Source organism: Hyperolius riggenbachi, chromosome 2, assembly GCF_040937935.1.
Source record: "Hyperolius riggenbachi isolate aHypRig1 chromosome 2, aHypRig1.pri, whole genome shotgun sequence".
Classification (NCBI taxonomy): Eukaryota; Metazoa; Chordata; class Amphibia; order Anura; family Hyperoliidae; genus Hyperolius; species Hyperolius riggenbachi.
Window position 1 is genome coordinate 529,132,195 of NC_090647.1, and position 27,455 is coordinate 529,159,649.

The window sequence follows — 27,455 nt, forward strand, 5'->3', positions numbered from 1 at the left end:
GTCGTGACAATATTTACTCGGTAACTAATGCCTACTTATTTTTATTCTTTTATTATTTTGGTTGGACTTGATAGATGGATGTCTTTTTTTTTAAACCAAAATAACTATGTAAGTATGCAAATGACAAACTAACTTGTGTAGTGGTGACACTGTGGGCCTGATTCACTATTCGGTGCTAACCTAGTTAGCATGCCTAAATTCTTTGGGCGTGCTAACTAGGGTGCTAAGTAGTTAGCACACAGAAAGGTGAACCAGGCCGCCCGCAAAACTTTGCGCCCGCAAAGACCCGCACGCAAAGTCAGGTGCGCACGAAACGTTGCATTGCGGTGTGATAAAAAGGGTGCATTGGGTGCAGTCTGAACGTCGCATATCTTTAAGGTTGCACCCAATGCGCCCTTATAAGCGCATCGGGTGCACAGTTTTCGTCACACCACGATAGTCAAGTTTTGTGCACGGGACTTTGCATGTGAGCGCTAATTAGCACGCCTTAAACATCTTTTGGCATGATAAGGGGCTTTTCTGAAGCGTGCTAACAGTTATCACCACTTTGTGAATCAAGCCCTGTATTTATTTATGACATTTTTAAAATAAAACTTTTAAAGCGACACCGAAGCAAAAAAAAAAAAAGTATGATATAAATGAATTGGTTGTGTAGTACGGATAATTAATAGAACATTAGTAGTAAAGAAGAGTCTCATTTTTAATTTCAGTTACTGTATATAGCTTTATTTATAACATTGCATCATTCTGTCAGAGCTATTGACCCTTTGAACTTCCCTGCAGTAATATCTTATCTGAAGCTGTTTTTCACTGTCTCTTTGATGTATAAGTGCTTCAGAAAAATGGCACTGTAGCTGACCCAAGGTGGGCCAAAGAGCTCAGAGAAGCTCTTTTTCATGAATAACAAGTGAAGTTTCTTAAAGGGACACTGTAGGGGGGTCAGGGGAAAAGGAGTTGACGTTACCCGGGGCTTGTAATGGTCCCCCACAGACATCCTGTGCCCGCGCAGCCACTCTCCAATGCTCCGGCCCCGCCTTTGGTTCACTTCTGGAATTTCCGACTTTAAAGTCTGAAAACCACTGCGCCTGCGTTGCCGTGTCCTCGCTCCCGCTGATGTCACCAGGAGAGTACTGCGCAGGCCCAGTATGGTCTGTGCCTGCACCGTGCGCTCCTGGTGACATCAGGAGAAGCGAGGACACGGCAACGCAGGCGCAGTGGTTTTCCTGGGCACAGGATGTCTGTGGGGGAGCATTAGAAGCCCCGGGTAACTTCAACTCATTTCCCCTGACCCCCTACAGTATCCCTTTAACTCTTCCTGTACTGGGAACAATATGAGACTCATATCTGTGCTACTAATGTTCTATTTCTTAGCTGTACTACACATACAATTCACTGTCTCATAAGTGTATTTTCAAATCAGATTCCGTTTAACCTCCTTAGCGGTATGCCCAACACTGTGTCGGGCATACCGCTTCCTGGCCCCAGGAGTCCCCCGTGCAGATTTAATGTGATCCCATGCCTGAAAACCCTTTAGCTAACACTAGGCTGGCTAGTACAAGTGCCCAGCACCCCCCGATCCTCCCGTCATGCCCCCCCGCCATGACGTCATGCGCAAACCCGATCCACCCCATAGTGAATACCGGAGCTGTGCGCGGAGGCTGCGCCGATCGCTGGATCCAGGCTGGGTATAAACGGGGGAGCGTCGGGGATCGGGGGGTGCCGGGCATTTGTACTAGCTAGCCTAGTGCTAGCTAAAGGGTTTTCAGGCATGGGATCTCTGGGGGGACTGGCAAAACCTCCTGAGCGGTGTAACGTTTAGGAGGTTAAAGTAGAATTGCACATCCAGAGAGGTCCAGTTCCTCAAACAGTAAAATTTGTGTCTACCCATGACAACGACAGAACAGAGATATATTACTGTCAGATCAGGTGGTAGATGAATTACATTTTTTTTTCTGCTAGTCGGAACTTGCCTTAGAAACCCATCAATGCAATGTAATAAAATTAATCTATCTGAGTATTATACAGCAGCTGCAAGCCCCATCATTTCCGGTCAAATAAGTGAAGGAAATATATGTATGATTACACATGTAGAAAGTAATCGTTTTTCTTTAACACTTCCAAGTTTCCATTACACGGTGCTAAAATCCATCCCAGCAGATAACCTCACTGTGTATCTAGATGTAGAGAAATCACTGTAGCTTTGTCCAGTGCTTTTAATGCTAAAATAACCTGAATTAAAGAGACTCTGAAACGAGAATAAATCTCGCTTCAGAGCTCATAGTTAGCAGGGGCATGTGTGCCCCTGTTAAAACGCCACTATCGCGCGGCTAAACGGGGGTCCCTTACCTTCAAAATCCCCTCCGTGCAGCGTGGGAAGCGCTTCCGCATTGGGGCAGGGCTAACCGCCGCAGCCCTGCCCCACGCGCGTCTGTCAGAGCGTATCTCCGCCTCTCCCCCGCCCCTCTGTCTTCCTTCACTGAGAGGGGCGGGGGAGAGGCGCCGCTGATAGACGCGCTGTGAGGTAGGACTGCAGCCGTTAGCCCTGCCTCCAGCAGCAGCAAAATCTACGACCAATTTGGTTGTTGATTTTGCGGGGGGGGAACGGTTGGGGGTGAAGGGACCCCCGTTTAGCCGCGGGAAAGCAGCGTTTTAGCAGACTGAATATAAGCACTGAAGCGAGATTTATTCTCGCTTCAGTATCTCTTTAAAGTAGATGATTTGCCAAAACAAAAAACTAAAATATGTAGTCTGTTAGGCGGACATCACAGGCTCGATCCAATTCACTTTTCCTCCTAAGTTTTCTCCTAGGAGATCATTTTTCATCTTCTATTTACAATAACTTTTCAGCACTTTGCAATTGAAAAATAGAGATGGCTCGAACAGTTCGCTGGCAAGCAGTATTCTGCGAACTTCGGCTGTTCGCATTTACGGCGAACATTTGGCGAGTTCGATTGCCCCCATATATCATCATTGAGCTAAACTTTACCTCACAGTCAGGAGACACATGGCAGCCAATCAGCTAGCACCCCTTCCTGGACCCCCCACCCCCTATCAAAAAGCAGTAGCGGTGGACATATTGGGTCAATTCTCTGCTGGCTGCTGACTGTTAGTGAGGGCAGGGTCAGACTTGCTGCAGATAGGTAGGGAAAGCATTAGCTAGGCCTGTGTTTTTGTTCCTCACGTACTGTGACAGCACCACAGACAGACAGCCCTTTTGAGGGCTAGCAGCCTACCACATCGGTCTCCTGTGTTTTTTGTGTGTGTGTGTGTGACAATCCACAACCCACTGACACCCAGAGCTGTGTGCACACTACTGCTGTTGCTACATTAAGTTGCAGGCACAGTACCACTCCAGTGCATTATGATTTCACTGTATTCTAATAGTACTATTGCATTTCTCTGTGTGAAACACTCCACAGCCCACTGACACCTGAGATTGTGCTTACTGTGATATCTGCCCATTAGGGTTTAAAACCCGACTTTGCATCAACTCCCTAATTTTTGGTTGGACTTCTGACATGCCACAGTCCAGGCGATAGACCCCTTGAAACAACTTTTTCATGACTTTTGTGGCCAGAAACAGTCTTTATAAGTTTTAAAATTCGCCTGCCCATTGAAGTCTATGGCGGTTCGCCAGATTCGCCTGTTCACGAACATTTGCGGACGTTCGTGTTCGCGAACAGAGAATTCTATATTCACGACATCTCTATTGAAAAAGTACCAAAAAGTAGCTAAAAAAGGACTGTCAAAATTATTCGTATTTTCTTGCTTACTGTTAAAAGTTTTTCAATTTAGAAAGTAAGCTCGCAAGGGCAGGACTCTCTCACCCTTTTGTGTCTTAGAATTTGTTACACATTTATTCATCATGTTACTTTTGTCACGAAAATTACCAATTCTGTATTTTGTACCAACTCTGAATTTCGTATATTGGTGTATGCCATTGCCAGTATTAGGCTGGGCAATGGTATAGGGTTCTTTTTTTGTTACTTTGTACAGCGCCACAGAATATGGTGCAGCTTTAGAAATCAATATTACTGATAAGATGTGAAAATACCACCTAGGAGAAAACATATGCCAAAAAACTGAATTGGATGCATATATATCAGGGTGAGCCAAATGACGGTTCTCCCTGCTGCTGCACAAATTCGGGGGGGAAATCACTTTTAAATATTATTCCCCCATACGGACTATAACATTACTGCTTTAGCCGCACCAAGCTTCAGCGCTACGAAGCGCGACGGGCACCAAAAAACTAGAAAGAGTCTACAACCCTCCAGCCACAAAAGGTAGTGTAAATGTTGAATTTAGAACCCTTTTTCTAGTGTACACCCAATCTGTATTAACACAACGTTATGTTATATAGCAATAACGAATGTTGTATTACATACTTGATATATTTCCTACTGTATGTGTTACATAACTGTATGTAATGCTTGCACTTTGTATTTCAATAATAAATATTTTATGTAAAAAAAAAAAAAAAAACTCTCACTACTCCAAGATGTTTTTGTGGGGTAAGTTCAGTCATCGGGTAAATGTGATAACAATAACGTTTCTTAAATTGGACTTAAAAAAAGTCTTCTGTGTCTTCCTCCAAAAAGGCCACAATGGGCAGGATTCACAAAGCTTCACCTGTTTTCACCTTATCTATGTTACTTTTTTAAGTTCCCAAAGAGAAAAAATATGATATAATTACAGTATAAAATAATACTGAAATGAAGTTAATCAGGAACAACTTACTTTGAGTGATTATTTTGCTTGTAAATGTGCTGAAACATTATTTTTATCAAATAGGGAGGTGATAAATAAGTCATTTATGAGAAGGTTTGTGAATAGACCCCTGTATCTCTACGACATCCCACCAAGGTCTCCACTTCTCCTCCATAGGAAAAAAGACTCATCTCTCCACCACATCTCAAAACAACTTATGTTTTAAACATTTAAAGGGAACCTTAACTGGCGGGGAAAAATAAATTCACTTACCTGGGGGCTTTCCCAAGCCTCCTGCAGCCGTCCTGTGCCCGCGCCGGTCCTTCGGTGCCCTCCGGTCTCCCTCCGCCGCTAAGTTTTGTTTTCGGACGACTGCCAGTCGTCCTCGGGCAAAGCGTCCTCTTCTTCATGCGGACGCGCTTTACGGCTCTTTACGACGAGGAATGCGGAAGAAGAGTAAGTGAATTTATTTTTCCCCGCCAGTTAAGGTTCCCTTTAAGGCTTCTCTCTCAGCTATATCCATCTTTTCACAACATCCTTAAAAAACGTCCTTCTTTGATGCCCCTCCACCAGCTCTCTATAACAAACTTACCATGGTTTACATCTCTGCTCCTCACCACATGTTACCTAGAGCTTTAACAAACTCTAACTACTAATTGTAGGCTGTACATACAGTATGTAATAGTTTACACTACAGATTACACCTAATTTTACAGCTGTTACAAACTTACACTGCAAGGCCTTTTTTTTTCTTTTTTCCTCATTCGCTAATCTTGTAATAATCGTTATAGATTATTTTTAACCTATATTTTCTATAGTCCCACAGCTGTAACTTCCAGACGCACCCACGCTTGCCTGGTTTGTGGCCTTGCATCCAGGCATCGGGCACACTCCACAGCCTCGCCCAGCATCCAGCTCATCGGCTCCAGTGGAGTCCAGCCTGCAGCGACCATCTTGGCATCCACTATTACAGGACAAGTAAGCTACATAGTGGGCATATGGATGCCTCACATTGGAGAGGAACTGCATGCTATTGTCCCCATTGCTGATGCATAGAAGACATGTTTGCATAATACTGCTTGCTCTATTTCGCTGAATCCTGCCAAGTATGGGAGGTTTACCTGACTGTATGGTTGTTGCCAACGATATGCAGATCTGAGGCTGCTGCATGGAAGACCTCAGTGTGTTATACTGCTTATGCTTCTGCTAACTCGGCTACTCTGTGTCAAAGCTTGCTTTTTAACATATGGACTTGAGGTCACTGCATGGAGGTCTAATGTGCCATACATTAATTCATCATTATCAAATTTCACTGAACTGTGTCAGGGCTGCTGCTTCCTTGCACTAAAAGCTGCTTGCTATGAGTCTTCATGCCACCATTGACTTTATTTATCTGTGGAATGCACCTTGTGAATGTGGAACAGCCCTTGCCACTATTGCAAGACACCACGTGGTTCTGAAATTCTGTTGTCCTAAATGTTGGGAATTCTGGCTGCATATGATTTGATCTAAATGCTTTTTTCCTCACACCTCAATACCATTGGGGGAACTAATGGTCAATATTCTATTCTTGATGATACCATTAATGTGCGGCCTAATAGCCTTACACAGCATTTTTTCAGTGAAGCAGGTGCACATGCTTCACTAGTTTAGACCTGGTTAGCATAAGGGGCAGGACTGGGGCGACCAAGGGCTAGTGGGGAGGGGCCTTACGGGTGGAGTGGGTGGGGGGCAGGAGAGGTAGACATTTTTTAATAGGAAACTGCTTGTTACAATTGATTAATAAAGTTTTTGTATATATTTTCTTAAATAGACTTCAGTATACTTTTTTTTGCTCAGTTGGATCATACCAGCCTACATATATCTCACAAATTTTTCTATGTAACTTCCAGACATTCCAAAGCTACATTAAAGTGAACCTGAACTGACATGTGACTTGATGAGATAACCATATACACATAGCGTTCTATCCCTTCAAAGAAATGATCAGATGTTTCTTTCTGTTTTCCAGTATAGCAAACGTTAAAAAAAAACTTGTGGTATTATCTATGCAAAAGTCAACAGCTTGTCTAATTCAGTCAGGTATCCTGAAAAGTAAATAGAAGCTGAAACAGCTGAGCAACAGTGAGATAATGATTCTAATGAGGTTTTACTGCATGAAAGTTCAAAGAGTCATTAGTTCTGTATTTTTTTCAGCTTAACAAAGCAGATAATGGATTCTAAACAGTCTGATGCAAGACTCTTTTCCATATTGCTAATGTTTTATCTATCATCTATACTACACCTATAATTATCTCATACGTTTATTTTCACTTCAGGTTTACTTTAAATATGCTTTCTGTTTATATATTTACTTTTGTGTTCTTGTACCGCAGTGAGAAGTGTGTAAATATAACACAGCTGTTTCCTTTTATCCCTATACATATATAATGTCTGGAAGATCCACATGTCATCCCGGAAACTAGACTTTGATTCCAAAAACCACAACGTAAAATCTGTCGCTCCCTCCCATGCATAATTAAGATCGCTTAATTAGTTTAGGTATGCTTCGGCAGCGTGTTTTGGCCTAATTAAAATAAATACCGCTTTGAGACGCGAATCAACAAAAAGTTCAATCGCACTTCTGTGTCTTTGTAATTTGATGTGGAAATAATTAATATGTTTGACTGTGCTACAACAGAACAGAGCCTTTGACAAACGCCGTTTTTGGAGACTAAGAAAATATTGACGGCGAAAAAAGCCATGGCAATAGTTATACTAAATGATTTCGCTGAAAAATTACCCTGGGTTAGGTTTAAGGATTTAATGTTCTCAGTACTTAGAGATTTGCCTTTTTCTAGTTCCTGAGATGCAATGATAGTACACAGTAGGGGGCAGACAGCAAACATGTCAAACCTTAAATTTAGAAAGTACGAGAACTTCACGTATCGCCTAAAAATTCAGCACAAAACAGACCATCTGAATGCCAAGCTGCCAATCTACTTTATATAAACCCAGCAGGGAGGTAAAACAAAAAAAAAGGAAACGTTTTACTTAAAAGTATACTCAAATGAACCTCCAGACTAAAAATCTACTCAGCAGCACTGAAAAATACTTGGTGTTTCTTTAAAGAGAACCCGAGGTGTGTTTAAAGAATGTTATCTGCATACAGAGGCTGGATCTGCCTATACAGCCCAGCCTCTGTTGCTATCCCAAACCCCACTAAGGTTCCCCTGCACTCTGCAATCCCTCATAAATGCTGTGGGGCTGTGTTTACATCTGTAGTGTCAGTCTCAGCTGCTCCCCCGCCTCCTGCATAGCTCCAGTCCCTGCCCCCGTCCCTTCCCTCCAATCAGCAGGGAGGGAAGGGATGCAGGCAGGGACTGGAGTTCTGCAGGAGGCGGGGAGAGCAGCAGACTGACACTATAGAGATAAACACAGCCAGCTCTGACAAGCTGTTTGTCAGCAGCGTGGCTGTGATTTATGAGGGATTGCAGAGTGCAGGGGGACCTTAGGGGGGTTTGGGATAGCAACAGAGGCTGGGCTGTATAGGCAGATCCAGCCTCTGTATGCAGATAATATTCTTCAAACCTCGGGTTCTCTTTAACAGTTTCACAGCATCAGAACTTTGTTTTTCTTACATAAGCCTCATTTTTAGCTGCACAAAAGCTAAGCTCCGCCCCATCATAGAAAACTGCCCGGGCCTTTTTCCCCTGATGCTGTGCAAAGCATGATGGGATTTCCTATGTTGTTATTCATTCACATTGCCTAGCAACTGAGAGGGGTGATCAGGACACAGGACAGTTGGAACTGTGTCTCATGCTCCCTGTCACCTCCTTTCAACCAAAAAGATGGCTGTCCTCACGAAATCAAACATTTGCCTGTTCTTTTAAAACAGGGTGGGTAAGAGATTATATTATCTATCTATTTTAATTAACATAACTAATGTAACTTAATGACAGTATATGTGTTTAGGCTGAAGTTTCTCTTTAAAAGTATTCCACAAAGTACCAAAAAGTAGTATTCCTGAGTTTGTAATAAATATGCTAATAATCTAAAAACACCTTGTATTGGTATCACATGTACTACCTTCAGGGTCCTTTAGGATTGATGTGAACTTACATTTTTGGAAAACGCAGCTGTCTTTAGTATCTGTGACAACATTTTAGTGGGCGTGGCTTAATGTACTTCACGGCCACCGCAGAAATTTCTGAAAATTAGGTAGGAATCTATGTTTGTCAGTAGAGTAGTGTGTTGGCAGCAGGATCATGGGCAATGCAAATTTTTGAAATGCTTATATGTTCTGATGGCACCACCACACAGGCAAGGTAAAAACCAAAGACGTTATGTCTTAGGGAATAAGTTATCTACTGCAGTCTTGTTGGAATAATAATAACCCCCCCCCCCCCCCCCCATTTCTCCAGTCTACACTGTGGCAGGACTGTCTCTGTTCAGTTCAGAATAGTGATCGTAATCTGCTAATTACGATTACGCAAAATTTTGCCACTAATACCTAGGATTTAAGAAGGTCCTTATCATGCAATACTGTTCTCCCTGCTGGTTAGAACAGATTAAGAAGAAAAAAACGTTGGTAATGCGTTGATAAATCTCCCCCACTGTTTTTCTTGCCCTGTAAACTGTTTTAAATCATTTTTACACATTCTTTGGGGGAACCTGCCTTTCAATGTGAGAATTGTGGGCGGGCAAGTCTGTAGTAATATAACATAGCGTCTGGATCCAAATGCAAGCACCGGCGGCTCATTATGTACTCACTCTACATGGCCGGCTTGCACAATGAAAGGGACCGTAGCGTGCCGCGAAGCCGGCTCAGCACGCATTGACTTTATTTTTCAGCTGCCTGGCTCTGAATAATGAGCACGACAGGAGAGCTGAGAAAAATCATTCTCAATAATAAATCTTATAAAGGACCTCCACAAGTCGCTGCCCCGCAGTGTGCTGGTGATAATTGTACAGCCCGCGTGCAACAGATGAGTCCGCGCATACTTATTGGGCGCGGGTGACATGTGCATTTATCACGCGAATATTTATTCCGGGGTAGATGATGGCGGCTTTAATTTGTACATCACTAAAAATCATACTGCTCTGCCTCCTTCAATAAAACACGGCTCTCTCCTGCCCAATTCTAATATTTGAATTCGATATAAATGACGCCGGTAATTTTTCTTCCTTACACCTTGTCACATTCATCACGCTGGGTTTAACTATTGGGCCCATATATTAATTTCTCTTCTGTCACATTTGGGAAATGGCAAAACCGAAAATTGTATTTTGCCCTTGAGAGATGTCAATCAATCAGTCTGATTTTTTTTATTATTATCAAGGTACTCGCCTCTCGGGAAAGAGTTAAATTATTCATATTGTGAATAACATGGTCATTTAAAGAGGAACTGTAACCAAGGATTCAACTTCTTCCCAATCAGTAGCGGATATCCCCTTTCCCATGAGAAATCTTTACCTTTTTTCAAACAGATCATCAGGGGGGTCTGTATGGCTAATGTTGTGGTAAAACCCCTCCCACAGTTTGATGTTAGCACCTAGGTTCTGACAGTTTCCTGTCTGTGAGCCTCGGTGCATTGTGGGAAATAACAGCTGTTTCCAACTGCCAAGCAACCAGTTACTCCCTCTGTGCACATGCACTGTATATCTATAAAAAACAACAACCTTTTAGTCTATTGCATTGTTAGTAGGTGTGGTTATAGATAATGATTAAAAATCTACGTCTTCCAGTAGTAAAAATGATTATGTGCAGGTTGATTGTGGATCAAACAATAAAAACAAATTACATGGCGAATATCAATCATTTCTTGATCTCTCTTTTATTTTTTCACTTCTCACTTTGCAATGTATTGATTTATTTGTGTCCCCCTTTTCACTATAGTTCCTCTTTAATAGTAATACCTATGTATTTTTGTTATGACAAAAAGCCACGGTACCCCATACCCTGTCCCCTCCCTCATCTCTGGTGGTGGTTACAGGAGGATGTCATGAAGGCAATGATGAATTGAAACAAAATTTGTCATTCATATCAGCTTAACTATTTTATCCCTCAAAAGTTATGATTTGCTATAGTTTTTAATACCGGCATTTTCCAAGCTGTCTTCCTTGGGGGAAACACCATCTACAATAATAAATATTGATACAGGATACCAAATATTACAAAAAGGATAAAGCCAGGCACCAGTTCTACAACTGCACAGAGTTTATTGTTGATCTTCAAGAAACCAAGCAGTCACATACCCTGTAAACAAAAAAAAGTCAGCCTGACAGCTGTTTCATGGGTCTTGCAGCTTCGTCAGATGCCAATACAAAAATTACTCCTCCTCTGACACCTCTGGCGAAGTGGGGAAAGCTGTGAAACGGCTGTCAGGCCAACTTTTGTCACCCACAGTGTACTGTATGTGACTGCTCGGTTTCTTGAGGATCTAAAAGAAAACCTGTGCAATTGTGGAACTGGTGCCCATGTCTTCTCCTTCTGGTAATGCTGTGGACTTTGGCACTTCCAGCGGTGTCCAGCATGGTTCAGGGCTAAATGATCCTCGAAATGTACGTTTGTTGGTAATATTGAATGATAACTAATTGGATCTTCTTCAAGTTATCTTAAAACAGAATACACAGTTAAAAGGAACTTTAACAAAAGATGATAGTACGAGAAAAAATAAATATATACATATCCAAAGTGAGTTATGGGTAATCATCTTTACTACTGGCAGGAATAAAAAAGCCCCAACGGGCATTATCTATAAACTATAAACACAATACAATGAGGTTCACAGACCTCTGTTAGGGCCATGGCCCTGACATCACACTGTGGGAGGGGTTTTACCACAATATCAGCCATTCAGACGTCCCTGATGATCTATTTGTGAAAATGTAAAGATTTCTAGTTGGAAAGGGGATATCGGCTACTGATTGGGCTGAAGTTCAATCCTAAGTTAAAGTTCCTCTTTGTGTTATGGTGTCCCAGAATCCACACAATTGTTTGCAGTGACCTGAAAAAAATTAGCAAGTGCAAAGTGCAATATATTGTCATTTTAGCAGACCTCCCTCTCCTCTGCGCAACTCGCTCTTGTAACGGCTTGAGCTAATGACATGATCAACACAAGCTGTTTACTAGGGGGCGCCGCGCAGCAGTGAAGAGGTCTGTGATCCCCGCTGGCGCCGTGGATTAGGTAAGCCAGCTGTTGCTGCACACGGGGAGCAGGAGTGGAGGCACGAGGGGGGAGCGGGAACACTGCGGACAGAAGCTGGGACAGAAGGGGACACATGACACATGGGGACATGGGAGGACACACTGAGGATACATGGAGGAGACATGGGGGACACAGCAGGACACATGGGGGATACAGGAGGACACATGGGGGATACAGGAGGACACATGGGAGACACAGGAGGACACATGGGGGACACAGGAGGAAGACACATGTGGGACAAATCGAGGACAAATGAAGGACACATGGGGGACACCATTTGGGGGAGAACATGTACAAGACGCTCCTGGACCAAGCTTAGTATATATCTCCCCCCCCCCCCCCCTCCGAGGTTTTTGCCCTCTAAACCTAGGTGCATTTTATATTCCAGAGCGTCTTATACGGCTGCAGATATGGTAAATACTAAACATTAGTCTTATAGAAATAAGTTAAAAAAATTTATTTTCCTCCTCAGCTTTTGTTGTTTTTTGAAGTCATTCCCTTAACATACTCACACTGTGTGTCTATTACCTACAAAAAGTATTTGTAGGTTACTGTTGAAAAAGAATATATATTCAAGGTGACACCCTTTTTACATTTTAAAGTCTCCGGCATTTTGAAGTTCAGGTTTGTTGTAACTTGGCTGTCCACAAATTGCATTGAAAAGTTTTCCAAAGCAGAGAAAACTTTCTGGGCTGTGACACGACTTGGAATGACATTTGGAACGAATACAGAGATTTTCCCTGTAACTATAGCGGGGAAGTGAAACAAGGGTGGCCTCTGATATTTCTTTCATCTGTGAATCAAACTGGGAGATCAGCGACCACAGAAGGGAGTTTAAAAAAACTAAAATGATCCAAAAATCCTTGTGAGCTGATATACAGTATTTCAATTACTACAAAAAATATATTGTTTTTAGAGACCTATTTTAAAGAGAATCTGTACTCTAAAATTCTTACAATAAAAAGCATACCATTCTATTCATTATGTTCTCCTGGGCCCCTCTGTGCTGTTTCTGCCACTCCCTGCTGCAATCCTGGCTTGTAATTGCCAGTTTTAGGCAGTGTTTACAAACAAAAGACATGGCTGCTAACAGCATGTGATAGGCTGAGAGTAGCTCAGTGTGTTAGTCATACAGAGCTTGGAGGGGGCCTGGAGAGGGCGTGTATAGCTTCTATCCTATCACAAGCAAACGTGCACATTCCAGCCTGAGTGCCTGAGCCCGACAGAGCCGACAGAGGAAAGAAGATTAGATTATATAACAGAGATAACACAACCACAGTGCAACTAGGAAAGGCTGCAGTAAGCCAGAGCACATTAGAAAAGGTATAGGAACTTATAGGAAAAAAGTAATAAGGCAGAACATTTTGTTACAGAGCCTCTTTAAGCAAACCTTGAGCAAAAATAAACTTATGAGAAAATGAATTGTATGTGTAGTACAGCTAAGAAATAGAATGTTAGTAGCAAAGAAAAGAGTCTCATATTGTTTCCAGTACAGGAAGAGTTAAGAAACTATAATTGTTGTCTATGCAAAAGAGCTATTCGACCCACTAGGTGGAATACAGCCCTGTTTTTTGAAGCACTTTAATAGCCAAGAAACCGTGAGAGACAACTTGAGATAACGTTTTACTACAGGAAAGTTCAAAGAGTCATTCATTCTGCTTTGTTTTATAGCTTAAAAGAGTGATTTTAAAACTGCAACTGTGACGATATGACGCAATGTTATAAAAAAAGCTATATAACTGAAAGTAAAATATGAAACTCTATTCTTTGCTACGAATGCTGTATTTATTATCTGTACCACACATACAGTTCATTATACCATAAGTTTTTTTTTTTTTTTGGTTTAGGTTTACTTTAAGGAAGCATTTTGAATCAATTTTTTCCCCAAACCCACCAAATGTAAGGGTGAACCTCTTGCTCCCACAAATCTCACTAAATTCACCTATAGGGGTCCTTAACTTGGAGTCAGGTCATTTTGGCACCCGCTCAACACCGCGCTGTGCCTGATTTAGGTGCCACCACAGGCTGCATTGTTATATACGGCAATAGTCGTACAGGCAGAATTCAGTACGTAATCACCGGGTGGCGGCAATAGCTGTACCCTAAATTACGTGGGTAACCACAGGTAAAATTAGGTTATCAGTAGGGAAATATATGTGAAGTATTCCCCGCCATTAACTAGAGCAGGGAGAGCCATCTTTCAGCAAATTACCAAATGGCTGGATCATATGAATTTCTTATCTTTGGGGGTCATGTGATGTTGCCCTAAGGGCCTACAATGCTGAGGGCTGGGGCCCACTGGTGGCACTTTGGCAATTGCAGCTAAATTCTGGTCTGAAACAACCCTTAACATCTACATAACACATTCCATGTTATTCCAAGTCAGTGCGTCAGTGTTTTAAAAACCAGAAGACGATATACTCTGTACAGCGCTGCAGGAGATGTCAGCACTGTATAAATACTAAATAATAATAAAAATAAATCCATTGATTCTTCCCATAATCTAACCTCTAACATGCACAAAAGGTAACAAAACATTCTCTGTCTCCTAAACTAGAAAATAGGCATTCAGCTAGATGGATAGATAGATAGTTAGCAGGGCAGTTTCTAGGTTGAATTTCTGCCAGAGAGAAAGTGTACAAATTGCACCCCCCCCACACACACTCTCCCCAACTCGAACGTTATATGTGATGTAGTATTTAGCCCCCCAGTATAAAGTGGCCAGATGTCCTCTTAGTATAAGCCAGGTATAGGTGCCCCAGTATAGGTAGCCAGGTGTAGGAGCCCCAATTATAGGTAGACTGGTGTAGGTGCCCCCAGTATAGGTAGCCAGGTATAGAGTTCTCCAGTCTAGGTAGCCAGGTATAGGTGCCTCAAGTATAGGTAGCCAGGTATAGATGACCCCAGTATAGGTAGACAGGTGTAAGTGCCCCTAGTATAGGTAGCCAGGAATAGGTGCCCCCATTATAGGTAGCCAGGTATGGTAGCCCAGGTATGGTAGCCCAGTAAAGGTAGCCAGGTATAGGTGCCCCCAGTATAGGTAGCCAGGTATAGGTGCCCCCAGTATAGGTAGCCAGGTATAGGTGCCCCCAGTATAGGAAGCCAGGTTTAGGTGCCCCCAGTATAGGTAGCCAGGTTTAGGTGCCCCCAGTATAGGTAGCCAGGTTTAGGTGCCCCCAGTATAGGTAGCCAGGTATAGGTGCCCCCAGTATAGGTAGCCAGGTATAGGTGCCCCCAGTATAGGTAGCCAGGTATAGGTGCCCCCAGTATAGGTAGCCAGGTATAGGTGCCCCCAGTATAGGAAGCCAGGTTTAGGTGCCCCCAGTATAGGTAGCCAGGTTTAGGTGCCCCCAGTATAGGTAGCCAGGTTTAGGTGCCCCCAGTATAGGTAGCCAGGTATAGGTGCCCCCAGTATAGGTAGCCAGGTATAGGTGCCCCCAGTATAGGTAGCCAGGTATAGGTGCCCCCAGTATAGGTAGCCAGGTATAGGTGCCCCCAGTATAGGTAGCCAGGTTTAGGTGCCCCCAGTATAGGTAGCCAGGTATAGGTGCCCCCAGTATAGGTAGCCAGTAATAGGTGCACCCAGTATAGGTAGCCAGGTATAGATGCACTCAGTATAGGTAACCAGGTATAGGTGCCCTCAGTATAGGTATCCAGGAATAGGTGCCCCCAGTATAGATAGCCAGGTATAGGTGCCCCCGGTATAGGTAGCCAGGTTTAGGTGCCCCCAGTATAGGTAGCCAGGTATAGGTGCCCCCAGTACAGGTTAACCAGGCATAGGTGCCTCCAGTATAGGTAGCCAGGTATAAGTGCCACGCTCCCTCTCCACCCCCACACATTTAAAGTCACTTAATGACTGGCGTCCTGCAGCTATGGAGACCATAACGCCTTGTCCCGGCCAGGAGGGTGAGTTAATCGCTGTACTGTACTCTGCATCCTCCTCCCTCTGTGCGCATTGCTCCTCCCTCCTGAGCAGTGACCTGCCATGTCCACCCCAAGAAACGGGCCAGATAGATAGAAAGATAGATAATCTGCCAAGAGACAATCTAGCAATTGCAGCAATTGGAGGAGAAAAGTAGTCAGAAGGGCTTTGTGCATATCTCACACAAGACTCGGGGAAAAGGTTGCGGTTTCAGAGGTAATTAAGAGATGATTTTGGTCAAGAGAGTAGTTAAACGCATTGTAAAATTGTTTTAGGACCTCATTAGATGTGAGACAAGTGAGAGGCTGCAGTAGAGACAGTTATAAAGGAAGCAAGAGAAATGAAAGCAAGGCCACCGCAGCTCTTTGTACTAAATATTGTCGCAGAATATACAATTAATATACACTTAACACTAGAAATGAACTCAATACATTACCAGGTCTCAAAAGCAATTATGTTCCTGACAAATGTAAATGCTGCTGGTAAATGCATACAAAGTACGTTTATACATTAAAGTGATATTGAAGGGTTTTATACCTATATAAACAATCATATTAATTACCAGCACATAATGTAATACATATTACATATAAATGATAGTGTGAAATGTGTCTTATGCGATTGGGTATCGTAAAGTTTTAATTACCACCCGGAAGTTATTATGGTATATTGATGACATTTTGTCATTATCATTGGGCCCTAACTGCATGAGGCTGAGAAAATCAGCTCACTGTATCCTTTATTTCTTTTACAGATTGTGCCAGTAATGGCTAAAGCTGCATACTCACCGCCTGATGGCTCCTGCAACGTCCACTCAACGACAGCCATCAACGATGCCTCTTCCTGATGGCGGGTTAAGTGTTAGGTCGAAAAAATCGATTTTAAAAATGTTTTTTTTTTTAGGGATGGGACGACGAATCCGGCGAATCCACGAATCCACAAACACTAAGTCCAAGGAGGACAGGCCCAATAGGTACTAGAAAGCACAGGTAAGTCACTTTATATCTAAAAGTGCTGTTTGCTCAAATGGAGGGAACAGGCGTATCAGGTTACTCCTCAGTAGGTTAGAACACTTCTCATAAGTGCAGAGACCAATATATAATGTGGAGGTCTTTGCTGATCCCCCACAAAAACAATTGTGGTGTAGCTATTCCACATAGAGGTCGCATGTAAACCTACTACACTATACAGAATATACAACAGGTAAGCTCAGATGCAGGCTTGATAACCTGCATAGGGAGCCCCTTAGTAGTATGGTATATGCTGCAAAGTGAAAATACTGGAGAGATTGCAGAGTGGATATGAGGTGCTATTTACAAAAGTGCTGCAATATGGAAAAGTGCTGCAATATAGTATATTAGGAAATATTCGAGATTCGTGGATTCGAATCCCGACGCCATTTTCCGCTCGCCGAATCCGCCGAATCCCGACGCTGCATCGCGGCGCATCCACCGCTTCACCCGCTCGCAAGTGTCCTCCTCCCGCTCCCCGCAGCCTCCTCCGCTCGCCCGCCGCATAAATAAGAAGCAGCAGCCTCTCACCTCCAGCGTGGAGCCCGGAGCGGCAGACCTCCTGCAGACTTCCTTATTCCCCCTAGTGACTGGCTCTTACTACGTCATCAGTAAGAGCCGGTCAGGCGGCCACTAGGGGGAACTAGGAAGTGAAGTCTGCCGCACTGCACTCCACGCTGGAGGTGAGAGGCTGCTTCTGCTTATTTATGCAGGGGGGCGAGCGGAGGAGGCTGCAGGGAGCGGGAGGAGGATATGACCCAGCTATCTACTGCAGTGTAGGTAAGGTAGCCCACCCAGCCTGCTAACTATACTGATCCCCCCAGCCAGCTACCTATACTGATCCCCCCAGCCTGCTACCTATACTGAGCCCCCCAGCTTGCTACCTATACTGAGCCCCCCAGCCTGCTACCTATACTGAGCCCCCCAGCCTGCTACCTATACTGAGCCCCCCAGCCTGCTACCTATACTGAGCCCACCCAGCCTGCTACCTATACTGAGCCCCCCAGCCTGCTACCTATACTGATCCCCCCAGCCTGCTACCTATACTGATCCCCCCATAGCCTGCTACCTATACTGATCCCCCCAGCCTGCTACCTATACTGAGCCCCCCAGCCTGCTACCTATGCTGAGCCCCCCAGCCTGCTACCTATGCTGAGCCCCCCAGCCTGCTACCTATACTGAGCCCCCCAGCCTGCTACCTATACTGAGCCCCCCATAGCCTGCTACCTATACTGATCCCCCCATAGCCTGCTACCTATACTGATCCCCCCATAGCCTGCTACCTATACTGAAGCCCCCCATAGCGTGCTACCTATAATGAAGCCCCCCATAGCCTGCTAACTATACTGAAGCTCCCATACTGAAGCCCCCCATAGCCTACTACCTATACTGAAGCCCCCCATAGCCTGCTACCTATACTGAAGCCCCCCATACCCTGTTGCCTATACTGAAGGCCCCTATACCCTGCTGCCTATACTGAAGGCCCCTATACCCTGCTGCCTATACTGAAGCCCCCTATACCCTGCTGCCTATACTGAAGGCCCCTATACCCTGCTGCCTATACTGAAGGCCCCTATACCCTGCTGCCTATACTGAAGGCCCCTATACCCTGCTGCCTATACTGAAGGCCCCTATACCCTGCTGCCTATACTGAAGGCCCCTTTACTCTGCTACCTATACTGAAGGCCCCTATACCCTGCTGCCTATACTGAAGACCCCTATACCCTGCTGCCTATACTGAAGACCCCTATACCCTGCTGCCTATAATGAAGGCCACTATACCCTGCAACCTATACTGAATGCCCATATACCCTGCTCCCTATACTGAAGGCCCCTATACCCTGCTGCCTATACTGAAGGCCCCTATACCCTGCTGCCTATACTGAAGGCCCCTTTACTCTGCTACCTATACTGGAGGCCCCTATACCCTGCTGCCTATACTGAAGACCCCTATACCCTGCTGCCTATACTGAAGGCCACTATACCCTGCTGCCAATAATGTAGGCCACTATACCCTGCAACCTATACTGAATGCCCATATACCTTGCAACCTATAGTGAAGGCCCCTATACCTTGCTAGCTATACTGAAGACACCTTTACCTAGCTACCTATACTGCGGGCACCTATGCCTGGATACCTATACTGCGGGCAACTATACCATGGATCGCACAATTCTTATGTGCAGGATTCGTTAGATTCGGGATTCGAAAGGTTCGAGATATTCGAGAACCTTTTTAGATTCGGATCCGGATTCGAAGAAATTGTGGATTCGTCCCATCCCTAGTTTTTTTAAACTCGATAATCTAATTTTCTCAAAAACTACGTCGTCTTTTTGAAAGATTTTTCTTCTTAACACATGTAGCAATATTGGTAGCAATACCATGGACAAATGCTTTGCTATTCATGCGTAATTATGAATGCTTACAATTACATACTAAACTAATTATGCTTACTCCTGAAATTTCGCATTACGATTATGATGCATAAATGCAAATTACAATGTGTAATTACGCATAGTCGTAATTTCTGCTCATCACTAGTCATGAGATACAAAAGACTGAGGCTTGCAGCGTGATAAAGTTCCTGCATTTGAAAGGTAATAGTGCTCAGCAAATTCATGATGAGATGATGTTAGTTTATGGCAACGATTAACTATCTTACGACACTAATGTGAGGTGGAAAATAAATTGTTCACATGTCACATCTCACAGAGGAGCCAAGACCTGGAAGAACATCGCTGACGGACGATGCGGTCACATTGAAGAAAGTGGATTGTCCTGGAAGACAGACGAACAACCCTCCAAATGTTCATGAGAGAAACTGACATCAGTTAGGGTAGTGTGTGGAAAATGATTCATGGTGAACTGCAGATGTGTAAGGTGTCTGCACGCCAAGTTCCACGTTTGCTAACCCCTTTCCAATCGCCAACATGGTGTCACCTTTCAAAACAGATGTTGATGCAGTTGGAACAGGATAAAGAGGATATTTTGCTCGGGCCCTACTAAGGATACTTAAAAAGCTTTATCACGCTGCAAGAGAAACTTTATCACACCTTAATCTTTTCTATCTCACACTTTAAGGAGCCCATACACCTAACGATTTTCCCACCGATATACAGCAGATTCGATCACTGTGATCGAATCTGCTGTGAAATCGACACCTAACGATTTTCCCGCCGATATACAGCAAATTCGATTACTGTGATCGAATCTGCTGTGAAATCGACACCTAATGATTTTCCCGCTGATATACAGCAAATTTGATCACTGTGATCGAATCTGCTGTGAAATCATTGTGCAAACATTGACCGAACGATCGATCGATTTCCGACTGATTCTCGTTGTTCCTGTCCGTGCGGAAGATTTTGCTCGATTGCCGGCGGGTCGGGAATGCATCGATAGCGGCGTTCGAATGCCCGATGACCGACGCAATTCAGCGGCAATACAGTACCTGTTCCGCCGGCGCGTATCCCCGCTGTCACCGCTGCTCCTTCTCCGCTGGGCTCCGAGTCCGGCAGGCTTCACTTCTTCCTGTCCCGGCAGGAAGTTTAAACAGTAAAGCACCCTCTACTGTTTAAACTTCCCTGGACAGGAAGTTCAGTCAAGCTGGAGCCGAGCGCGGAGAAGAAGACAGCGGAGACCGAGGGACTCGCACCGGCTGGATCAGGTAATGTATGCGGGCGGGTGGTGGCAGGAGCTCCACAGATTGTGATCGGTTTCATGCTGAAATCGATACACAATCTGTTTGCAGTATAGGCAGCCATACAATCCCTCTCTGATCAGATTCGATCAGAGAGGGATCTATCTGTTGGTCGATCTGATGGCAAATTGACCAGTGTTTGGCCACCTTTAGTTACTTCTGGCACAATCTGTAAAAGAAACAAAAGAAGCGGAATATTTCAACATCATGTTGCTTAGGTACCAATGATGACACTGACAAAATGTCATCAATACACCATAAAAACTACTGGCTGATAATTAAAAACTTTCGATCCCCCCACCTCGTACAAGTGATAATTTGTGCAACACAGATGTGTCTGTATGTGCGGTGCCAAGGCAATACTTACTTTTTGTAACAACCCCTTCAAGTCGGATAATATTTGGATGATCAAACTGCCCCATGATACTTGCTTCTCGGAGAAAATCTCTGCGCTGCCTGTCCATGTAACCTCCTTTTAAAGTTTTAATGGCCACCGGGATTTCCTTCTTAGCAGGTGTCTTCAATCTTCCGCTGCACACTTCTCCGAATTCCCCTAAAAAATAATAATTTGGTTGCAATATAAATCGCACAGACAGCGTGGTGAAAGAAATAACTAAAGTTTGGAAGAAAACAAGGGAAAAGAGAGGAAGAGAAGGAAAGGGAGGGTGGTGGAGGAGGAGAGAGAGAGAAAACAAAGAAGAGGGAGAGGGAAAGAGCAAGAAAAAGAGGAAGAGGAGGAGGGAGAGAAGGGGAGGAAAAGAAGAGACGAAAGAAAGAGGTAGGATACTATAGAGTAATATGAAGAGGGACGGGGGAGGAGCAGAGAGAGGCATGTAGAGAGATATGAAGAAGAAAAGGAAGAGGAGGAATGGTTAGGAAGAGGACATGTTTAGAGAAAGGGAAGATGAAGAGAAAGAAGAAAGGTGACAAGGAGAGAAAAACTAGGGTAAGAAAGAAGAGGAGGGGTGTGGAAAGGGAGGGAAATGGAGTGAAGGAGAGTGAAAGGGGAAGAGTGGCATGCAGTGGCAAAGGGGAGAGAGAGAGAGAGAAGAGGAATGGAGAACAGACGATATGAGAAAAAAGAAGGAATTGAGGAGAGGAAAAGAAAAAAGTGTGAGAGGCAGAGAAGGCCCGAGGAGGTGAAAGAGTTGTGGAGAGGGAGTAAGGAGAGGACAGGTGAGGGGACCTGGAGTATATAGTAAAGGATGAGAAGGGTGAGGTAAGTGTGTGTGTAGGGGGATTAAAGTGAACCAGAGACGAAGCACCCTCATGTATTTTGCCATATAGGTCAGTGGGAACATTAGAGAAAATACCTACCCTGCTTTCTGTTTCATTCTGCACTGCACAGCTTGTTTCTTATCAGACCTGATAAAATCCCTGACTGAGCATTCAGTCTGGCTTTGCTATGACTCAGCTATATTGATTCCTGAGCAGAGCCAGCAGGGGGCAGGCTTGGGCTTGAAAAGACATGAGAGAACACAGACGGAGCTATAAATATTCCTGAGCAAAGCCAGACTGAATGCTCAGTCGGGGATTTTATCAGGTCTGATTAGAAGCAGGCTGTGCAGTGCAGAATGAAACAGAAAGCAAGGTAGGTGTTTTCTCTAATGTTCTCACTGATATATATAATAAAATACATGAGGGTGCTTCGTCTCTGGTTCCCTTTAATAAGAAGAGATGGGTGGGGAGAGAAGAGTAGAACAGAATAAAATTTCTCCAACTGTTGAGGACAAAACACCCGGGCCCATATGGAATTCACTTTTTCTCCTAAGTTTTCTCCTAGGAGATAATTTCTCAGCTTCTATTTAGAATAACTTTTCAGTACTTTGTAATTGAAAAAGTACCAAAAAGTAGGTGAAAAGGTACTATCAATACTATTTTTAATATTTTCTCGCTTGCTGGCGAATTAAAAAGCATTTTATTGACAAGTCTGAAAATATCACTTAGGAGAAAACTCAGGAGAAAAAGTCAGTTGCATATGGGCCATGCTGTGATAACCACGTATAAAAAATCCTGGCGTAGCACAGCTATAATTATTTTTTTCAGACATAGGTCATATACAGTTTATACATATTTTTGCTAAGACAAGTGGATTTTCTCCCTCCAGGCCTTATTCTCAAAAAATTCATAGCCCATATTATTTATTTTTGAAATAAAGGTATGTAAACATTTAGTTAGTTATGCTGTACTTTTTTTTTTCCACCGAGGGCTGGTTCACACGGACGCTTTCCCGACGTTTAACACGATGTTTTAGACACGTTTTTCAGGATCTACCATTGTCCCTTTCAAGTGAATGGGAGCGTTCGGGACAAGCTGTTGCAGGCTTTCATGAAAGCTTGGCGGTAGATCCCGGGGTCATATCTTGTCTCCAAAGCAACATATTGCTTTCAGAGGCGGTAAACGTCGGGAAACCAGTGTAGGGACCCGAACCGCTAGCCTTGGAGGTAGGGCTGCACGATTTTCCGGTTTTAAACCAAAACCGCGGTTCCTGAGAAGACGATCTAGGGATCGTCAGTATCCGGCGGTTTTCGGTTTAGTGCCCGCTGTGCCCGTGCTTGGCCGCATAGTCCGCCTACCGCTACGCGCTGAGGGGAGACGCCGTAGTGCATATTCATGATGTTAATGAGCCGGCTTTGGGGTCGGGCGAGTCCAGTCCAGAGCGGCACAGAGCTTCTCCAATCGCTGCAAAGCAATGGAATGACGGAGGCGGTAGGCGGAGCTGTACGCTCTGTACAGCTCCGCCTACTGCTGCCGTCATACCATCGCTATCCAGTGATTGGTGAAGCTGTGTGTGCCGCTCCGGACTGGACTCGCCCCCGCCGCCCGGCTCAATCAGCATCATGAATATGCACTGCTTCGGGTCAGTGGATCTGCCCCCCGCTGCCCGGCTCATATGAGACCCGTACGCCGCACATTGGTAGTAGTACCGCACGCACATTAAGCCGAGGGGTCATCATAGAGGGCTTCAGACTTTATAAATGTGCATTGCCTGAAATGCAATGCGAATGCACAGCAAATAGCTAGGCTCCTGACCTTGCCCCCCGCTAAAGCTTGTTTTGTAAAAAAAATCGTGAATAAATCGAAATCTCGATTTCTAACAGAAAAATCGCAATTTCGATTTTTACCCAAAATCGTGCAGCTCTACTTGGAGGCATGGCAGATGTCCGTCTGAACCAGCCTAAATTTTACAAATGAGCTTCAGGGTAAAGTGACATCCAGTCAAAATGTCTTATTTGTTTGTCCTATTTCTTTGGAGATATATGTGTGTGTTGGATAGAACATTATTAGCAAAGAAAATAGTCTAATATTTTTATTTTCAGTTATATAGCTTGGCATCATTCTGTCACATTTGCAGTTTAGAAACCACACTCTGTCTTTTAAACTATATAACAAAGCAGAAATAATGACTCTGAACTTTCCTGCAGTAAAACCTTCTCTCAAGCTGTCTCTCACTGTTTCTCTGCTGTTGAAGTGCTGCAGAAAACAGGACTGTATTCGACCCAGTGGGTGGAAGAGCTCAGAGAAGCTCTTTTGTATAACAACTGAAGTTTTAACTCTTCCTGTACTGTGGAAAACAATATAAGACTTTTCTTTGCTACTGATGCTCCATTTCTTAGCTGTACTGAACATACAGTTCATTATCTCATCAGTTCACTTTCGCGTCAGGTCTGCTTTAAATAGCAGTAGTAAAAGTAATTTGCTGGAAAACATGGCTGCATTAACCTCTAAAAAAATGAGCACAAAGGATTTCTAGCTCATTTTTGAATGAAATCAATAAATCTCTCACAAGAAGTCGTTGTAAGTATAATGATCTGTTAATACACCGTACGATAATTGTAGGTTAGCCTTGTGAGTGATTACAGGAATTTGCTGCATGCTTTGCAACAAAGCGGATATTGTTAGATGAAGAATAAAACCGATATCATGTAGAAGGCTTTCAATGCAATATAAAAAAGCAAACGGAAAAGATCTGAAAATTCACAATAAATGGTAGAATGAATAGAGCAAATACATCCATTTGAAAAGTATGTGTCTGAGCTAAATTCTCATAAAAACTAAAATTAATTGTAAGGTTTACACAGAAATATTGTAGAAGGAAAAAAAAACCTTTACAAATGAATAAATGTTATGAATATTGAAACAAAGGAACACATGGGGCTTGATTCACAAAGCGGTGCAAAGTGTTTGCACGCCTGTGAAAAGCCCTTTATCACGCCTAAACTCAGTTTAGGAGTGATAAGAAGAAACTCGCGCGATATCCCGCGCGCAAAGTTTTGCGCGCGTAGCGCACCGCGCTGCGCGCGCAGTGTGCCGTGCTTCGCGCGCAGCGTCCATTGAGCCCTATGGGACTTTGCGCGCGCAGCGCGGTGCGCTACGCGCGCAAAACTTTGCGCGCGGGAGCTTCGCGCGAAGAGCAGCACAAATCGGTGATAACTCAGCTTTGCACCGCTTATCACGCCTAAAGTCTTTTAGGCGTGATAACTGAGTTATCACCGCTTTGTGAATCAAGCCCATGGAGTTCAGGGGCGTAGCAATAGGGGGTGCAGAGGTAGCCACCGCATCAGGGCCCTTGGGCCAGAGGGGCTCCGAAGGGCCCTCCCTCAACTACTGTGCTGGTAATAATCACTTCTGTAGATACTTTGAATAGTAGTGATGATCACTAACACACCATTTCCCATCCCCTTCTTGCTCCTCTGACACTGTGGTTGTCCTTGGCAGGTTTTGGTGCGCCGTATCAATTGTTATGTATAGAGTGCTTGGGGGGCCCCATTGTAAAACTTGCATCGGGGCCCACAGCTCATTAGCTACGCCACTGATGGAGTTCCTAGTGTTCTAAACACTAAAAAACTCAGCTGGAATGAATGTATGTCGGCCATGTTGCTGAGGCAAATGACCAAACTCATTGGTCACCACCTCAGTCCTTATTGGACAATGAAGGGGGATTACCATACACTGAAGCGCAGTATATAATTCTTGAATAAGAACACTGGCCAGTTTGAGAGTGCGCACATGTAAGAAATTTGAATCTCTGTAAATGTAATTGTTAATTAAAAAAAACTCCCAACATAGCTTTTAACACATTTGAGTCGATAGACTCAATAGACCCTATCTGTACGGAGATACCTGTTACCAGGGATGCTCTGATACCCACAATAACGTATTCGACTCCGCCCACTTATGAATGGACTCGTGATCACAAATAGAAACAGATATCCGAGTGCGGTTTTGTCTCTGTCTCAGTGTCTCTTTAAAGGAGAGATTATTGGAACATATTGGCGACATTGGCCACAAAAGGGAAACCTCTAGGCTCGCCATATGAAGGAGAAGCATATGGCAAGCCACAGAGGCACGCCAAATGCTTCTCCTCCTTTAGAAATTGATGCAGAACTGTCTCGGACATCCTAGGAAATCACGAAATGGTGCAGTTTCCTTCTTAAACTGTTAGGAATAGGAGGAGTTAGGAAGGTCTTTCAGAAAGTGCAGTGTGTGAGGGAAATTGCTGTTGCTGAGTTAACCAATACATCTGCTGTGTTGCATCAATGCCCAGCACTGGAACAGCTTCACAGGACACCTGGCAGGAGGGGGAGGAGCTCTTCACAAATCATGTCTAGCCTGCACTGCTGCACAAACTGTAGAAGTGCTATTAAGCACTTCTTAATATGTCACAGTTTAGGGATAGGTTTGCACTTTTCTTAACTGTAGTGAAGCTCTAGAAATCCACGCTAAATTGCCGCTATTACAAAGGATTTAAGAAGTTTCTTATCCTGCAGAACAGTTCCCCCTGCAGTTTAAGAAGAAAAAAACTGTCAGTAATGCTTTGATAAATATAGCCCAGCGGAGGACATTTATCAAGAGTGTCTGAGACAAAATATTAGTAGGTTTTTAGAAATCCATGCAGAACTGTCTCAGACATCTTAAGATTCTTTCTTAAACTGTTGTAAAATAGGAGGAGCTAGGAAGGTCTCTCAGACAGTGCAGTGTGTGAGGGGAATTGCCATTGCTGAGGTAACCAATACATCTGCTGCATTGCATCAATTCCCAGCGCTGGAAGTGCTAAGCACAGAACAGCTTCACAGGACACCTGGCAGCAGGGGGGAGTAGCACTTCACAAATCATGTCTAGCATGCACTGCTGCACTATCTAAACTGCTGCAGATTCTTAATCTGCAGCAGTTTAGGAATGAATTTGCACTTTTCTTAACTGTATTGCAGTTCTAGAAATTCACACTAAACCACTATTAAGTAGGATTTAAGAATCTTCTCATTATCATGCAGAACAGTCCCCCTGCTGGTTAGAACTGTTTAATAATAAAAAAAATGTCAGTAATGCTTTGATAAATATGGCCCAGCGACTTTAGCTGTAATCTTGCTTGAAACTGACATAATTCTGATACTGCACTGAACATTCTATTTTCTTTTCTACTTATCCACACAGATGAGATGTTTTATAGATGAATAATTTGTTTTGAGTGCTCATTGAATTTACCTAAATTACAGCTGTGAATTACTATTAGTGTTGGAAATCGTCTGTAGTAAACATTTCTTCTTTTATTTTAATGTGAGTCGGGGCGCATTCTGATAATACGTGAGACTTAATCAGGATCGGTGTTCTAATTATGTAATAAGCGGACGTTCCTGTAACTGTAGTGCCGCAGGAGAGGGGTTTTGAGCATTAGACCGCGTGCCTAAGAAAGGCTGGATGAGGCAGATAATCAGTGTGCGGTGTCGGTGGGGTATTGTGAATAAAAATTAAGTAATGCTCATAAAATTATCTAGCATCTAAAATGCATTTGGCTTAATAGATTTTTAGATGAGCTAACACATTAGTGTGGCCACTTCACTGCAGTGCCTGCGCTGCCGGGGTACCCAGCCTGATTACTGGTACAGTTATTATGACATATTAATGTGAACCAAACATATTCC

General features: G+C 43.8%; 1 protein-coding gene across 16 annotated transcripts in view; it reads right to left on the reverse strand.

Annotated features, from left to right (window-relative positions):
• Positions 1-27,455, reverse strand: part of EPHA6 (EPH receptor A6) — a 1,277,595-nt gene that overhangs the window by 229,728 nt on the left and 1,020,412 nt on the right. For all 16 annotated transcript variants that reach the window (XM_068270648.1, XM_068270650.1, XM_068270649.1 and 13 more), the window contains one exon: positions 20,900-21,085. In XM_068270648.1, the coding sequence (XP_068126749.1) occupies positions 20,900-21,085 (186 nt within the window). The remainder of the gene's footprint in view (positions 1-20,899; positions 21,086-27,455) is intronic.